At 46.0% G+C, this 17615-nt stretch overlaps 1 protein-coding gene across 1 annotated transcript in view; it reads left to right on the top strand.

The window, feature by feature from the left end:
- Window positions 1-1818: 1818 nt before the first annotated feature.
- CACNA2D2 (calcium voltage-gated channel auxiliary subunit alpha2delta 2) overlaps window positions 1819-17615 on the top strand; it is a 192028-nt gene continuing 176231 nt past the window's right edge. The window contains exon 1 of the mRNA XM_029958216.1: window positions 1819-1899. Within this exon, the coding sequence (XP_029814076.1) occupies window positions 1819-1899 (81 nt within the window). The remainder of the gene's footprint in view (window positions 1900-17615) is intronic.

Here is a 17615-nt window from a genome sequence, read left to right as displayed (position 1 = left end):
TGTAAAAATAAATATTTTTTGGTGAAAATACTTCATAAGATTTATGGATAACTTTGGTACTCAGGTTAACCTGAATATACCTTTGATAGCAAATTAAACATTTGAAAAAGGAAAAGAAAGAAAAACCCCAACCCAGCCCCCCTCAGCCCTGTCTGTGACCTGGTACCTTCACCCTGCAATCCCACTGAAGGCTTTGCTTTCCCTCCTTTGGCAGAACAGGGGGGTTTGCAGATGTCTTCACCCATCTCATTCCCTGGATTTCCCCTCCCCAGCCAGGCTTGCAGGAGAAAAGAGACAGTGTTGCCTCTGCAGGAACGTGGGAAATGGCTTAAGTTACGGTGGAAGACTGATAAGGCTTGGCGTGTGCAATTAAATCTTGTTTTCATCCACAGCCTTGTATGTGATTAACTGGCATGAGTTTTGCCTGTGTGAGTAACACACGTCTGTCTGCCAGTCCCTCCCTCTGTCCTGTTTGTCCCCTCACAAGCTCTGCTCTGCCGCTCGGCTCAGGCATCTTTCTGCTTTGACATTTCTGCCCAGCTTTTGGGCTGTGCTGTGCAATTCAGAGCCCTCTGAGGCCCAGCTGAAAAACAGTTGGGTTTCTTTGCTCCTTGATCTCTGGGAGAGCCTCTCCACCGTTTGGGATGGTGTAAGAGCGTGCATGGGCTGCCTGGGGGATGTCTGTTTGCACGAAGAATGAAATCACTTGGTGAACCCCACCAAAGTGCAACCCCCCCGAGCTGGTCTGCTCCCTCCTACCATCGCTATCTGTGCTGCTGGCCTTACCTTCCACTCCTTGTGTTGCTTCCCTTCTTTCCCCTGTGTATGTTGAGAGAGCACTGTTGCTCTGGAAAAAGCACTGAAGGCAGTGCCAAGTGGTGCAGAGGCAATCGAGTGCTGCTTTTCCAGGTCAGACGGGAGATTTGACATTTGCGTGGTCAGTGGCTGGAGTCGGGAAATCTCGTTAAAAGAAGGAGAGTTATCAAGTTCTGTGGATTTAGAAGAGGATTTATTTGCTGTTGTTTTTGACGTGGAGTGATTGTTCTAAGCAGAAATGTGTGTGGTTGAATGTACGGGAGGGTGCTGTGCCTGTTGGAAGCCCTGGCAGCCTCCCTCACCGTACGGGGCTCAGGACAAAGGAGATGCCACGTGGCAGCTCCTGGCCCTTCCCGCTGCCCGGGGAGGCAGCTCTGCCTGCAGTGAGCCTGGCACTGTCTGTGCCTGGCTCAGGTTGGGCTCAGCTGAAGGTGCAAAGCAGCTGAGCCCTCGGGCACTGGCTGCTCGGCGCTTGGCTCCGGGCTCTGCCCAGGTCCCCCCTGTTGTGCCGCAGTGATAATCCATTGCCGCAGTAGGACAGACACCTCTGGCCCTGCCACGGCTCTGGGTTTGCTCTCTGCCACAGAGCCCTGCTGAAGCACTAAGCTGTTTTCTGTGCTCCACATCACTTCGACCTTGTTAATCACTCTGGGCTTAAGTAATTATCTACTGCAACTGTTTGTATAAGGAGAAAATAAACCCTTACGCCTTGCAGTTTTTGTTGTACCTTTCCCCCCTCTTCTCTCTGTGGCGCCTTGTGCATAAATTTTGGAGTCTTGAAGTTTATAACCTGCCCCAGCTGTAATTCTCAAAGCAGTGTGTCCCTGGTGCTGTGCCTGCACTCGGTGCTGCAGAGGGAGAGCAATGAACTTAACTGAGGCACTGATTTCCTTCCTCTCCCTTCAGTCCCTTGCTTATCTACTCAGTGTCAGGGCTCTGACTCTTTCTCTCTCTCTCTTTCTCTCCCTTCCTCTTTCTCTCTTTCTCTCCATCTCTTGCAGTATGCAGTACTGGGCCAGGAGGCTGGAGCAGGAGATTGATGGAGTGATGAGGATATTTGGTGGAGTCCATCAGCTCAGAGGGGTAAGCTGTCTGTCTTTTACCTGTGCTGCCTTCCTTGTGGCAATGAATGTTCTCATCTGCAGAAATCACCTGTGTGAACACTTGCACTAAGTCACCTTCTCACCCATGTGCAGGGTCATGGCTGGCTGTGCTTCTGGTTCCTGGGCAATTTGATGCATTTATCAAGTGTGTGGGAGTGAGTGTGGTTTGTATCTGTCTGTCTCTGGGGCCGCATGTCACTGCTATCTGAGCATGTACCTGTGGGGTTTTTCCTATATGACACGCTAAATGCATCTTAAATCCATCTAACCTTTCCTCCAGGGACTGAAGGTAGTTTAATTTGTGTTTAAACTTCTGTTGACAAAGCAGGAAATGTTGAAAGGATAATTTGGCTAGCCATTGGAAGTCCTGTGTTTTTAAATACACATTGCAGGTAAAACTGTAATTCTTGTTTGGCTTCCGTTTCCAAGTGGCACAAAACAAAATCCTGTTACTGATGTTTGCATCTACCTCCTGCTCCCTGAGGTAGCACCAGGGCACAGCAGGCTGCAGGAGCCAGACCTGCTCTTCTCCTGACAACAGTGCTCTGGGCTGGATTAGGGCAGTTACAGAACTGCTTCATTCTGGATTGTTAGGTTCATGGATCAAAGAGTCTTTAAGACCCTCCCTGTTTCTCTTCCAGTAAGACCCTGCTTCCCCTTCCCCAGGCTGTTGTGCTGACTAGATGTTTTGAAATGGAACAATTTGGAGTTACGGTGTTAATCTAAAGAAAACAGACTTCTCTAGGATGATAAATATGTTACCCCAGAAAAAAAGCATGGGTGTATTTCTGTTTTCTCATGACAGTGGCATGTTCTTCTCAGATGCCAATAATTTATGGGACTCTTACTGTCTGCCCTGCACTGGTAGCTATGTTGGCTCAAACAGAACTGTTCATGTTTTATACTGTTGGTTGTAACCCGTTGTCTAAACACAGAGGTTGCACTATTGTCTTTTAAATGCATTTTGAAATGAGTTTATTACCCGAAGGCTTGCAAAACTCTTCATGGTTCATCCGTTCATTTGCATTCATATTTGAGCTCTAGAACAGTGTATCTGGGCTTTGCTTGCAATCATTTCAACCCAACTTCAACTGGATTGATACAAAGCTTCATGTGCAGCATGAAAAGCACATACACCACTTGGGTTTTAACAGATATTTTTTGATTGTAGCCATGCATCTGTGCAATGCAGTTTTGCATGTTGGCAGGGTCTTAGAATCAGAGCCAGGGATGCCAGTTTTCCAGGCAATACAATGGCACAGCAGCCAGCATTCTCTTCAGCAGAGAACAGTTATAAAAAACAAAGAGACTGCTACTACATTTTGTACGTGTCCTCTCTTACAATTTATTCTTATTAGCTTTGATTTTACTCCTTTGCATGTTAAATAGGTATATCATGTAATTTTTTTAATGCCATAATTAAATAGAAATTACACCTCCAATTTGCCAGCACTTGACTCCTATTGGCCAGTCAGTCAATTACAGGTAAGAGAGCTTCCCACTTTTCCTGTTTAATTCTTCTGGTAGAACATAATGCATCACTTCAATGGATTAATTCTGGATAAACTGACTACAGAGGGATTGAAGGGGCTTTTTGAAATCTGTTTTGGAATCTTATGAAGGGAGGAAGCTAATTATTGTATCTGGTGAATGCATAAACCTCCTGAAGCCAAGAAATGAGCTATTGAAAATTCCAATGTGCAGCTGTTAAAAGACGAGAAAGGACTGATAGAGGCTGACTGTGGATCTCTAGGGCGGAACTTGGGATGTGGAGTTCAGGTTTGATACATAATGACACTTCAGGACCACATCACTTGCTAATGCACACTGGCACAGCTTCACTGATGGCAAATAGCCTGGAGTGCTTCCTCCTGAAGAACTCAGAGCTGTTCCTGCAGGGAGTCCTTACCTACCAGTTGCACACAGGTTCTTCTGGGTTATGGTATGGGAGTTGTTTAATGTCATAAAGCAGTACTGTAAACTACTTGCAGACATGGATTAAAAAAAGGGAAATTAGAAGAGGGCCATGTTCTGCTGCAATCACACTCAAAATTTAGAAGGTGGCAACTTAATTCACAAGGTTCAGTCTTGGTCTGTGCTTCCCTTCTTGTGAAGGGCACTCCCTGGGCATGACTTGGATGTCACAGTTCTCCTTGCTTCATCATCATGCTCCAGGATGGAGGGGCTGGAATCCAGTACCACCCACACAGCTGTGGTGTGCCCTGACACAGAGTGAGCGGGCTCAGGGGGCAGGGAAAGCCCCTGCCCCAGGAGCTATGGGAACTGAAACACCCTATGGCTGGGAGCTCATCCCACCCACTGGGATTTTGCAGGAAGGATTATTATTAAGCAAGATTAGACCCATGAGGGGTGGGAAGGAAAAAGAAAAATGAGGCAAGTAGAAGTTGCTGATGTTCTTTGGGACTGCTGTGTAGGCCTGGGACATGTCTGCCTGGGGGGACTTCTGGCTCACAGTGCATAGGGAATGATACTGGAAGTAAGGGAAAGTGCTCCAGTGTCACCAAAGACAGAACTGGTCCCTGTGAACTCAGTGGGGTCTGTCATGCAGGTGCTGGGTTCCACTGCCAGCTGCCACTGGTCTGTGAAGCCTGTAAGCACTGGAGGTGGTGCCGTGCCAGAAATGGATCTTCCCTTTCCAGTTCAGGCCTGAATCTCAAAGTGACAGACCAAATAGTAATAAAAAATACCCTCCTCTGAGGTTTGTCAGGCTTACTGATGAATATTTTGGGAGGGGTGTTGCTGTGAAAGGATGTGGACCTGTTCTTTGGTTATTGCCTGAAATCATAACTTGTAGCATATGAGGCATGAAATTTATTGTCTGAAAGATGGTGTCCGGGAACACAACGGTGCTGAGTATTTTACCTTCCCAGAGTGCTGCCCATCCAAAAATTATTTTTGTTTTAACTCTTCAGCTATCTCCTAGAATTGGCATACTAAATGTCCAATGCCCCTGCTTCCCTCCTCTCCTGCAGGGTGGACAAGCACCTTGTGTGCTTCCAAGATTATCCAAGCTTGCACCACTCAGTGCGTCTTTGCACAAGGGGACCACTTTTCTGGAGCAATTACAGAGGAGGGTGAGAGGCTCTGGGATGCAATGGGGTGTTCTTAAAATAGTTCTTAAAATTTCTAGAATAAGGAATATTACACAAAAATCCAGCTTCCTGACTTCTGGTTTTTTCTGTTAGACTTCTGGTTTTTTCTGTTAGTGACTTTTTTTGTGGCTACAGTGGACTCTTCCATCACTTTGCAGGACAAAAAAAAATGTTTTGCTTTGACATTTCTTGCTACACTGCACTAAATTTTTCCTTCCTCCAGCGTTTTGGCACAAGTAGAACTTGTTGACTCTAGTAGAAAATGAATGAATTTATTGTGTTTCCAGCCTAGATGCTGCAAAACCTGTTCCAGGGTAGACTCTGGCTCAAGAGATTTCCCATGCTGGAGCAGCCCTGTCCCAGCCTACCCGTGTCCTGCTGTGCTGGCACTCGGGACAGACCGATGACAGCAGAGCTGTCTGTGCCGCTGGGTTTTTGTGCCTCACTGAGCAGCTCCCCTGGATGTTGTGTTAAAACTCTTTTTCTGGATAGCTGGGCTGAGGCTCCGAGTCTGCCCTGGCTTGTTACCTAAATTGTGTTTGATCCTGTGTCTCCTGAGATGAGCAGTGAGCTGGTCAGAACATCCCGTCCTCCCCCTCTAGTACCTGTTATCCGTGGTGCCTGTAATGGGCTTGTTTCCTTGCTAACAGTTACTGAGGAAGCCAAAGCCTTCAGAATCAAAAGGCTCCTTTCCTACTCTCTCTTTCTTTTTCTCTTCCCTCTGCTTGTCTTTTCCTGAGGACTGCTCCCATAGCAGGGCTGAGCACTCACCCAGGGGCTTTGTGCCCTTCCACAAACAGACCTCAGCAGGGGCAAAGGTGGGCAGCAGAGCTGGACCCGAGCTGCGCTGCTGTCCTCCTGCTGGTTTGGATGAACAGACCTTCAGTCTGTCAAGCTGGTTTTGTACTCTCCTTCCTTTCTTCTGAGGTGTTAAGGGAAGTCAAGAAATAGTGTCCGGGTCTGCCTTGCCAGGGCAGATACAGATTCTGCTGGCCTTGGTGATGACGAACCACCTGGTCTGTAAAGGGTGAGATGGCCCCAAACGTGAGCCCAGGGTGGGACACAGGGAGCAGTTTTCTGGCTGAGCTGGGCAGGCAGTGACACTCTGCCTGAGCTGTGCTTGGTCCTCAATATGGGTGACCAGGGAAAAGGGAGACTCGTGCTGTGCCCGTTGGGATGCAGCCTGCTGCCCAAGGGGGTTTGCTGATTGTGGCACAGCAGAAATGGTTTGGCTTGGTCCTAGTAATCAATATCTGATTTTACTTCAGTGGATTTTTATGTCTGTCTATTATTCTTGCTTGTTATCTTGTGCCGTTTTCTCAGCTTTGTTTTGCCAGTTTGGCATCTCTGCCTGGCAGAAGTGCTGCTGTTCATTCATCTGGGCTTTTGTAAAAGGGAAGGACAGATCCTGCTGGCCAGGGCTTGGGGCAGGGTGACCAGGATCTGTGCAGGTGTCCCTGCCTTTGTCTGCCTGTCCCTTCTGTTCAGTGCTGCTTCTCTGATACATCACCTCTTGTATTCAAAGCGTGGCCATCCTTTAGTTGAGGCAGCCGCAGGTGAGGAACTGCGATCGAGCCGTGCACAAGCAAGAACTTGAATTAAAAAACTAGCATACTAGCAGAGTTTTGCCTTGGATCTGAAGAGCTCAAGTGGCATCTGCCTTGTATACTGCTGCAGTCACTAGCACTCCTCCTGTGATGGGGTCTCTGCAGTACCGAGTGTTTCACGTGGCTCTCTGAGTGCATCCCTTACAAAACTGCTGGTACAGATCTAGAGTTTCTTTAATGCCAGCACCAGGAGGTGAGACATGCTCTTATCAAAGGAGCTGTCAAGGTTTTCTGTTCAACTTTTTTGATCTTGGGTAACTACTGGAATAATAATAAGATAGCCTAAGTCTTCCAAGTAGCTGTGGTATTACATGATGTTTAATTTGCTCTTTTGTTTTCTTTGGGTGTAGGAACATTCACCTGGTCATTCAGTAGGGTTGGAGGATTTGAAAAGTGTTTATGGGATTTTAAATGAAGGATGCTAGGGAATTGGAGACCCCCTGCACGATGCTCTGGACACAGTGTCTGAGAAGCCTCTCTGTTTCCGAAGGGATCTGTCACATGGACTGGGTATCTTAGACATGGCAGAGTTGGGAGTAAGATGCTAATCTTCTGATATTCAATCTAGTAGCATAACCCCCAGTTTGGACTTCAAAACACCATAGCAGAGTGCATTTGGCCTTTTCCTTCTGAGGAGTCAGCCCCAGCTTCTGGAATGGGAGACAGGTGATGCCCAGTGACTGCACTGTGCTCAACAGAGTTGAGAAAAGGAGTCTGAACCCAAAGCTTGGGCAACACACAAAGCCAGCTGCTTGTGCTGCAGCAGCACTGAATGCCTGCCTTCTTCCAGATGCTGAAAGGGAGAAAGGATCTAACTGAGTTTTCCAACAGCTAGTGCCCATCTGGGCACTGACCAAGAGTGTGGGCTCTGTACCCCAGTGACATGATGCCTGTCTCCAGGCTCTTGGTTCCCAAGCTCATGCATAATCTGTCTGATCCTTGCTGTTGCTCTCCTCTCTTCCCTCCCCCTCTCCTAGCAGCATGCACACAGCCTGCTTCCGCACACCATCGCTGTGCCCTCCCCTGCTCCTCATGTTTGATAAGAGGAAGTGTGCGATGCCAGATAAACACATTCCTGTTCCAAACTGCCTGGGTTTATTTTAATCTGCCTGGGCCGTTCAGCAGCCTCAGCACTCTGTTCAGCACCGAGTGCAAAGCCAACGCTGTATTAGCAAGGAGCAGCATTTAAATGTCCTTAGCTTTGCAGCGGCTTGGTTGGGAAAGAGGGATCCTCTGCCACCCTTCACTTGGGCCAGTGCCTGCCATCATTAGCCCCCTTACACCCATCATCTCACTTCTCACTCTTCCTCTCTACTAGAACCATATTGCATCCGTACTGCGAGATGTCAGGGAAACATATGCTCCAGCTTTTAGTACATTTGCATAATTAGAGTAATGTGTATGAATAATTTATAGCTGTATGTGGCTGCTCAGTGTGTGACGTTAGCACCCCTCACTAAATCCTTTCCAGTGGGTGGTGCAGATCCTGCACCAGAGCCATTGTGCCCATGCAGTGTGCAGCCTGTTGGCAGATGCAGGGGCCCTGCTTTGGGAGATCAGGGTGTGCATATATCTGTGTGTCTCTGTGTGTATATATATATATATATATATATATATTTAGTGGAGAAAGATGGGCTTTTACAGTTCTAGGGGAAGAGCAGGTTAGAAGTCTTAGAGGCTAAAATGCCTCAGACTCTTAGACTCAAAACTCGCTCCGTTTATGCAGAAGCTGTGAATGAAAATGTTCTGCAACATTTGAAAGCTGAGGCAGGGATTTTTCCAGCAGGACTCAGGTGTGACTAGTTCGTGTGCCAGGATTATGGGGTTTTTTTAAATTACTTTTTCAGATCATAAAACTTAGCAGCTTGTGGGGGAGAGGGATAAACGTGCCTGCACTGTGTCACAGAGCCTGATCTCAATCAGTCAGTCAATAAATAGTAGCAAAGAATTGCCTGGGCACTGTCTCACTGTTCACCAGCTCTTTAGTGTGTGACTTCTCATGCTGGAAAGCCCAGAGTCCCAGGTAAGTTTTCTAAAGGAGTGATCTGAGTGGATGAATTCTGGTATTTATGTTCCAGTTAATTTTAGCTTAAACTGTATTTGGCCCTTTCCAAATGTTTGAGAGCCTTGGCTGGAAAGCACTGTGTAAACTGGAGTGAAGTGCAGGTGTGCCCACTGAACGAGCTCATTGGTATTATCCACTGGGATACTGAGGCAGGTGGTTAAGCTGAGCAGGTCTGCAGAACCAACATGATGGAGAACAGTCCAGGCTGCACCACAAGGGTACAGCCAGTGGGTCCTTAGAGGGGGTGTGTTTAGGAGGGAAACAGGCAGAGTAATAGTCCTTAAAGCCCTTGCTTTGAACCTTTTCACTTTACAGAATTACTTTGTGAAGATAATACACTTTTAGCCAGTTGGTGAGTTTTCAAAATCCGAGGGGACTGCTGTTGGGTTTTATGGAGTCATTTCTGATTTATATTGCCGTCAGTGACAAGTTAAATGAGCCCAGCATTCAACAGCCTGATGTTCAGGTGTGTGCAGCTCCTGAGTGTGCTGCTCTGCGCTTCCTATCCAAAAATGTAGCCGTTGTACCAGGCCAGTCAACAACCATGTTTGTAAAATCCTCATGAATATTCAGTGAAACTCTTAGAATTGATGCTGCTGCCATTACTCATGAATCCATGGGAACCATGGGACCCTGGCTGGTGTTTCTGGAAGCCTCCCTCACCCAGGTTGTCCTGCCCTCAACTGAAGGAGCCTGTGTGGTCCCCACATCCCTTGCAGCTTGTTACCTTCAGGCTGCATTTAAAAACAAAGCAAGGCAAAATCCAAACCAACCCTGCCAGAATGCAGGATGAATAATTAGGTGGAGATCATTAAAGTTTGCCTTCTTAAAAACATACATAGATTATTCTTTAATGGAAAGTTAATTGTTTTATTATTCTCTCCAGATGGTTCTTTTCCTTTACATCCACAGGGGAATTGATATAGCCTGGAATTCAGCCTCCTGTGAGCAGAGCTGATAACCAAAAATGCAACTCTATCACTGATCAAGATACAAAACACAGAAAATGTGTATCTGTATTCCATCATAATTTCAGCTTTTTCCCTTTCTAACATTTTAAGTATTATTTATATGCTCTAAGTTCCCCTTTGGCTTGAAGTGCTGCAGGCTGGGGAGTTTGCATTTCTCTTCCTTGTAGGTTTGTCAGGCAAACACTAGGTATTGTACACTACTGGATCCTGGTTTTCTTGTGGATCCATTGCTTCTAGATACTGGACTATGGAGGATCTTGCAACTGTAAGCACTGAAATACACAGTTCTACTGAAAGGTTTAAGGAAGGAAACTGTCATCAGATACTTGGGGTTATCGTACAGAGGAAGCAATAAGATGTGTCACGTGCCCTTTGTTCTGTATGTAGAAATGCAGGAGGGCTTTGGAAGTTGGGAGACAACGGAGGAGGTGACTTCTCAAGGGCACAGTTGTGGCTGTTATGTTGTAGTGTGGCTCCAGCCTGGGAAATTGCAGCGGGGAGCTTGCATGTCAAGTGAGCGTATTTATCGTTCCTCATTACAGCAGGTCACCTTTGACATCTGAAGTGAATAACTTGAATGGGCCCCTTATTTCAAACACCCAGCCACGCTGATCTGTTGGCCTGCAATGATTCTGCTGGTTTTATAGGTACTTATTCCCTTTCAATTATTTAGAGTTAAGATACTACTGTAAGGGAGGGAGAGAGAGTGGAGTCTGATTTCAGATCAGCCTCACCTTCCTCATAAACAGATCAACTGGACTTCAATACTGGAGAACTTTGCCTGAAGACTGAGGACCTGTGCTCTGGTTAAAGCTGTAGTTTGCTGTTACTTTATTGACAGAGATGGCTCTGCTTTTGGGAGGAACTGCCTCTTGGGAGACTCCAGATCTTGGTAACCATCGGGGATCTGTCCCTTTCCAACACTTGTATCCTTTGCATCTTACTTTGACAACGCTGCATACCATGAGCTTGAAAAACTCCACATTCTTTTGTGTCTTAGGGATGATCCAGCCTCTCTCATCGTTTGAGAGGTCATGTCCAGAGCAGTGAGGAATGAAGGGAGAAATGAAAGGGAACAGGCCAAGGAGGCAGTATAGCAGGAAGGTGATGCCAATGGTTATGGATTCTCCTCTCTCTTCTCTTGCTCTCAGGCTGATCAATGCCAACTGACATATGTGGAGCATCTCCTCTTTGTTTTGATATATTTTGGAGGATTTCTCTGTTTCATTTTTGGTTTTGGATTTATATTTGTTCCTGGTCCTTGTGATTCAGTTATTCCCTGGGCTTCAGATTTTATTGACTTTTCTCCCTTTTCTAAGTGACCTTTCACACCTGTAAGCTTCCAAGACAGATTTAGTATGTATTTGTTCAGCACCTACCATAACCAGTAGTGTCATGCTTTTTGGACACTGACTATAGTATAAATATTAAATAGGGAGTAAGAGCACTGAGGAAAAACCGGCCTGAATGAAACATGAGATCTACTGATGCGAAGAGATGCTGTGAATGAGAGGCATGGCTCTTCCTATCAGGGCAGTCCCCTAAATGCCTGGGTGATGTGGCTTGGACTGGTGGCAGGATCTAGATGTCTGTGTGTGTCAGGAGCCTCTCTAGGGATTGTTTAAGCAGTGGCATTAGTTATCATCTGTTGGATGCCCAAGTGAAGCCTTTGCTTGTAGCCAGGAGGCAGGGAGCAGATTTTCAGTTCCCTGCTGTGACTGTAAGGCCAGGTAAATAGAGGAGGAGGAGACAGCAGGGGGTTTATGTGACTTGAGGAGCAAAGAAGATTGTAATGGTAAATGTTGGATTACTTTTAAAAACAAGTAGGTCATTGAAGATACCATGGTTGATGAAAAGAAAAAGAAAGCCAGGCGCATTTACTCCTTGTTCTTCTAAGATTTATTACACTACAAAGCTCACTTCACTGCTCAGCATGCTGTCATTTTTAATTTTGGAAGTTCTTTGTTTCTGTTTTTGTCAGTGGTCCACCAAAGATGACACTAGACTGAGATTAGGGACCTGGGATCTTCTAAGGAGCCTTGGTTCCCAGTTCCCTTGGGCACTGTGAGTAGGCTGGGCCTTACTGTAGTGCTTGCTGGGAACATCAGCTGTTGTTCCATTTCCTGCTCCTGCAGGATTTGCCTGTGACTCCACAGCGCTCAAATTGTTTAAAATTCAGCTTATTTTTTGTCTTCTGCCCCTTTTGCAGAGTGCTAGAATGCAAGAAAAACATCCATTTCTATCTCTGCCTTTTGTAGAGGGGAAAGGATGGCTACCTAACATCCAGTGATAATAATTTGCCATGAGGTATACACATGGAATATTCATACTGTATATGTCCAATTCTGAGTATAAATGAGAGCTCCAATATGTTCTTAAACTCTCAGTGAGTTGCTGTTCACTGAAAAAGAAATCCTGGCATGATAATACCGTGCTTACCTCTAGTGCATTTCATGGCTGATTATTAAAATTACTTGCAAACAAGTTTGCCCTCACATCTCAACACTGGAGAGAGGGAAAACATTACAGATTGTCTCTGACAGTAGGTAAATTGAGGCTTGGGTGAGGGAAGTCCTTATTCTGCACACTGAGTCTGAAGGAGGGCTGGGGAGGGAACCTGTGAATCCCAACTCCAGGGCTTGTCTTCCAAATGTCTTCCTTAATAACAACGGTTCAGTTTGTCACTTCTGGCTCATTACTACATCTGTTAGCACTGAGCAGTGAATCCTAGGAAATGCAAGTGAGAGAGAAACTTTCAGCTTCGAATTTTCCCTCAGGAAACTTATTCCTGGCAAGTTTCGCAAGTGGCAGCTTCTTGTTTATATTCATAGGGTCTGTAACACACGGCGTGTCCTCCTCGGCTCCCCCTCAGCTCCCTCCCATGACCAAAGGGATAAGCCATCGTTCTCCCCGTGCCTCTGCTGCTGGTGTGACTTTGGAGGGCTGTGCTCCTGATGCAGAGCCCGAGCAGCAGTTGATTGCCAGCTTTCCCTCCTCCTTAGATGTGTGCTAGCTCTCGAATGACATTTTGAGGTGCCTGAAGCGTTCTGTGGAAGAAAATTAATTGGTTTTGACAAACCACAGCAGTCCCTTGGGTGCCTGGGAGTGCAACATTTATTGAAACCAGGCAGGAAATCAAAAAGCCCTGGTGTTCACTCACCTCCAGTGCAGCCGCATCAAAAAAAAAATAAAAATAAAAAAATCCTTAACCTTCCTCTGAATTTTTCACTCTGACATTTGGATCGTCCACTGACTTTCTAATAAAACCTCCTTTTTCTTTTAGAATAGAGTTTAGTGGTCATGAAAGATGCCAGAATGACAGCCCAGGGATTAGATGGTCTCTGTTTACCCACAGAGCAAATGCAGCATCAGGGCAATCGTACTTGGCATTGTACTTCCACCTTGACCTGCAGCATCCCAAAGGAGGGTAGGGAATTGCAGTTTTTTAGCACTTCTAGACTTGACCTCTCTGCTCACACAACTCAATAAGGAATCAGGCTTCTCCTGCTATTGCAATGCAGTTTTAGGGAAAGGTTTTTCATCACAGCTGTAGGCATAACAACTTCAATGCAAACATCAAACTGAAAGCACTCTGCTAGCAGAAACCATCTCCCAGCCCTGCTCTTCCAGGAGTCTGGCCTGTCTTCCTAATGTATTGGTTACAGTCTGATTCCTTTCTAAAACATATGCTGATATCCAGTGCAAGTTACAACCATTCTTGTTGGCAGAAGATCCCTGTACATGTGTCAGGTGTGTTGCAGTGCACAGCCCCAGCCCTGGCTGTGCCCTTCAGTCGGTCACTGGCTTGAGGTCGCTGCTCTGCTCTGTGCAGAGCTGCTCATGGGAGTCATTAAGTTGCCATCAAGTTTGAATTAGTGTTGGTTCACCTTTAAAAAATACCCAGCAGTGTTCTTCACACAGCTCTGAAGGCAAGACTGGGAAATGAGGGGAGCAGTTTTTAAACAAAAGCGAGTTACTGCCCAGGTGCAGTCACAGAAGAGGGCTGGGGTTAGTTTTGTGTGGAGTGTCCACTTGCCAGCCTCTAAAGTGACATGTGATTTCTGGACCGTGCTTGCTTGATGGGGTTGTGGAGTCTTTTTACAGGTCCTTTGCTATCTGTGGCCATCTCCAGGAAGGGTGTCAGTAGGGGGAAGTCATATACTTTTAGCCTGTAGGATCAGGGTTATCGCAGATCTTGGCCTCATGGACTGGAAAGAGTACTGGAGCCATTGGAAAGGATTCACAAACAAATGATGTAATGGAGTTATTCAGCCCCTCCAGGGCCTTATTGCGACACATTTCTGGGGTTTAGCAGGTCCTTTTTATGTTGTCCATCACCACAAGATTTACATGGGTATGGTAGGGGTGAACGCTCTGAATTCAGTACAAAAGTACATGAGGGAAGCTGTGTGTTCAGCAGAAGGTCCTGAGCTCCTTGTGTGTCCTCCATAGCTGCAAGTGCCAGACTGAGGTGGGACACCAGCTTTGCCCCAAGGGTGAAGGTGTGGTTAGAAACTCTGCAGGTGGACTGCTTTTCTGGGGTGACAGGGACGGGGGAGCAGTGAGGACAGAGGAAGCATTTGCTTCTGAAGACTTGCTGTGGTTTGGCTCAGTTACCACTTGCAGAGACGGCTCAGGGGTGTGTGGAGTCTGTAAAAGGGACAGATGGGGAGGCCAGCCCTAGGAGGTCCTTGAGACAGAGCAGGTGATGTGACTGCGGCAGGGAGCGGAGGAGCGCGAGTGGCTGCTCGCTCTGCGTCACGGGGACACGAGAGAACTCCTTCAGCAATTAATTAGTGCAGCTGAGGAGCTGAGCTCAGAGCTAAAGGTGATCTGCAGTTGTGCCCACAGACGTGCACAAAGACTTCATTTTTCTGGCTTGGGACCTAGCTGGGGGCTTGTCCTGGTGGATGTTCATGAATAGCTTGTGGAAGCATTGTCTAAAAGAGAGGGTCATCAGCGACTCTAAACGAAGCTTTGGCAGGCCTGGGTACTGTAGGAGAATTACTGCATAGGCTCCCTCTTTACCTTTTTTCTCCTCTAATGATTCTGCTTTCTGGCATAACAATTACCTGTTTTGGATATCAATGTCTACAGGAAACTGTCTCAAGCTAAAATGGTAAATTAACTGCTTTGAAGCTTACGTCCCAGATGTCAGTAGTGATAGATACTGTTGAGTGGTTTCTAGCTAGAAAAGACTTTGAGCAGTGTCATTTTTCATGGGAAAACTTCCCATATGCTTCTCCAAGAGGCTTTTCTGGGCAATTAAGTGACATGCTGTATGCAGAGATAACATGGATTCAGAAAGCTTTTGCACTTTATCTTCTATGACACACCACACGTGTGATGGCAGCGGTCACCACGGGTTTGGCCCTTGGTCTCAGTTACTTGTGCAGGAGCAGGGCTTGCCATCCCAGCTGTCACCCATAACCAACAGGACTCCTGCAGTCTTTATTGTATGAACAGTCATATGAGCATGGCACACCTTGAAGTTGGGATATGGGAAGATCTGTGGCAGAAAAAATCCCATCCTACGGACAAGTGAGCCCACTGAATGGCCTTGCAGGGCACCAAGAGCCTTCAGGTCCTGAGCTGTTGGGATGTCTGGTAACAGAGACAATGCTCTGGACAGCATTTAGGTGTCACAGGAGTGAAGATTTTGATGCAACTGAATGGCAACTTCTTTTTGTCTCTTATTAAACAGACTAATAAAGTTCTTCTCACAAGCAGCACCTGACTGTGTCAAAGTGTGCTGCTGCTCACATCTAGGGCCACAGGACAGAGAAGTCTGGGGGAAAACTCAGCAAAACCCATCATTTTTGATACTTGCAGGGTGTCTCATGGCCCTTGGCAAAGGAAGGGTAGAGTATGGATGGTTAGGGGGCTTTCAGAGTCCCCCACAGAGATGACTTCCTCTGGTAGCACTGGCACCTTCAGTCAGTTTGGGAACCCGTGTGTGCTGCCCAGCTCTCTGTGTGGCTCCATGCCCCAAGCCCTCTGCAGCTGTGCTTCCCAGGAGTCAAGTCCTCTGAGATTTTCCTTGCTCGACTCCTGTGTGCCAGCAGTCCTGAGGTTCCTGCTGCTTTGCATTACAGCCATGTGTCAAGAAATCCTGGTTTCTGGGGTCAAGTGCTAAGCATTTGCTTCTTTATCAGATATTTACTTAGGAGGATTTCATTATGCTGAATCTACTGGCTTTGAATAAATTCACATGCAGTAAATTTATTCTCGTTCTTTTGGAAGGGACTTGTGTGTGAAAGAAAACTTTGAAGAAGACCATTTATACCAAAAGCAATTACTTTCAAGGTAATTTTGTATGTATTTTACTGCAGATACTGTATTTCTATTTGACTGTGAGCTTTCTCCCAAGTGCCAGTGCTGTGCTGGAAGTGGAGGAAGTCAGATACTTGAATTTGTGGTGCCCCAACATTTTCACAGTTAACACTGAATGTATTTGTCTGTGCACTCATCTGAACAAGCTCCACCTGTCTGAATAAAGCTACAGGTTGATGGGATCAGAATCCACTTGTGTTTGCACCAGGTGAAGCGTGGATGTGTTTTGGTTTGCTTTTTTGGGGGCTGGTTGGTTGGTTTTGTTTGGGGTTTTTTTGCAACACCAGTGTGTCAGCTTCTGGTTGTTGGATTTCTTCAGCCAAGTGGTAGAGCTGGTCTTTCATGTCACTGGTTTCTTTTACTGTGCTTCAGAGGAAGGGAGCCCAGCAGGTAAGTCATTCAGCACCTCTGTGATGAGCAGAATGAAAATACTTGGTGTGATAGAAAAAGCAATTCTTTGGGGCTGGGGGTTTGGTTCACCAAAACTGTTGGTGACATCAGTAGATATCAGTGGTGATAACAGCTGTCCAGCCTACATTTAAATGTGCTCTTTGCATTTCCAGAGAGCAAACATGCAGGAATCCTTTTGAAAATGGACAAGGGCAAACTGGGGAGACTGCACTGAAGACAAGCCTGTTCATATTAAAATCCAGGGGACTAGATTTGTTTTTTCTCCAATAGATGTTTCTCATTAACAAGATTTGTTTTATTTAGAAGTGGTTCACTGACGAGTTTGAAAAAGGAAAACCAAACCAAAACAAAAACCTTAAAGACTGGTAGGTCCCTGTTAAATTACTAATTCTGTATTCCATGCTGGATTATTGTTTTATGGGAGCAAGTAATAGTTATAGGGCACGTCTACATATTTCACCAGAAAGCAAAATTCATTTTTCAAGGGAAATTATTATACAGAAAAGAAATTCAATGAATAATAAACCATTGCTGTTACAGTACATAATACTTGTGCTCAAACCTCAATCTGAAATGAAGGAAAATCGTCTGAGCAGCCCTCAAGATCCCAGTTTAAACTTTGTGGCCAGCTTTAACCCTTGCAATAGACTGATGAGAAAAATCACACAGTCACTCTCCTATTATTGCTGTAATGAAGTAGCCAGAAACATTTATCTGAGCATTTCTCTGGCATGAGAATGTCAGGGAGCTTTCTGGGCTGTTTGTTATCCAAGTAAGGCACTTGCATCTGGAGGAATCACACATCCCCCTTGACTTTTGACCTTTTTTCCTTGCATGGCATTTGGTTTAGGATTCAATGACAAATAAAGAATTTATTTCTGGATCAGTAGGTCTGTGAAGTTTCAGTTAGTCCAGATAGGGCATGAACTTGAGGAAGAAAAGACTTTTGTGATTCAGGTGGAAAGTAGCTGGTCAGGATATCTCTGTTTGGGTCCTGTCTCTGTCTTAGCCTGTTCTGGGAGCCTGGGTAGGTCCTTGATGTCTGTGCATCCTCCTGATGTAGCAATGTATTGATGGATTTCCCTCCCACGGTGAGGATTTCCAAATTCACATTCGATGGATCTTAGTAACACCCTCCACACAAAAATCCAGGGACAAATTGCACATTGATGGTTATATTTAAGGGGAAACCAAAA

The sequence above is a fragment of the Manacus vitellinus genome, unplaced genomic scaffold (assembly GCF_001715985.3).
Source record: "Manacus vitellinus isolate BGI_N305 unplaced genomic scaffold, ASM171598v3 scaffold_14_pilon, whole genome shotgun sequence".
Classification (NCBI taxonomy): domain Eukaryota; kingdom Metazoa; phylum Chordata; class Aves; order Passeriformes; family Pipridae; genus Manacus; species Manacus vitellinus.
This window is presented reverse-complemented; position numbering and strand designations above follow the sequence as displayed.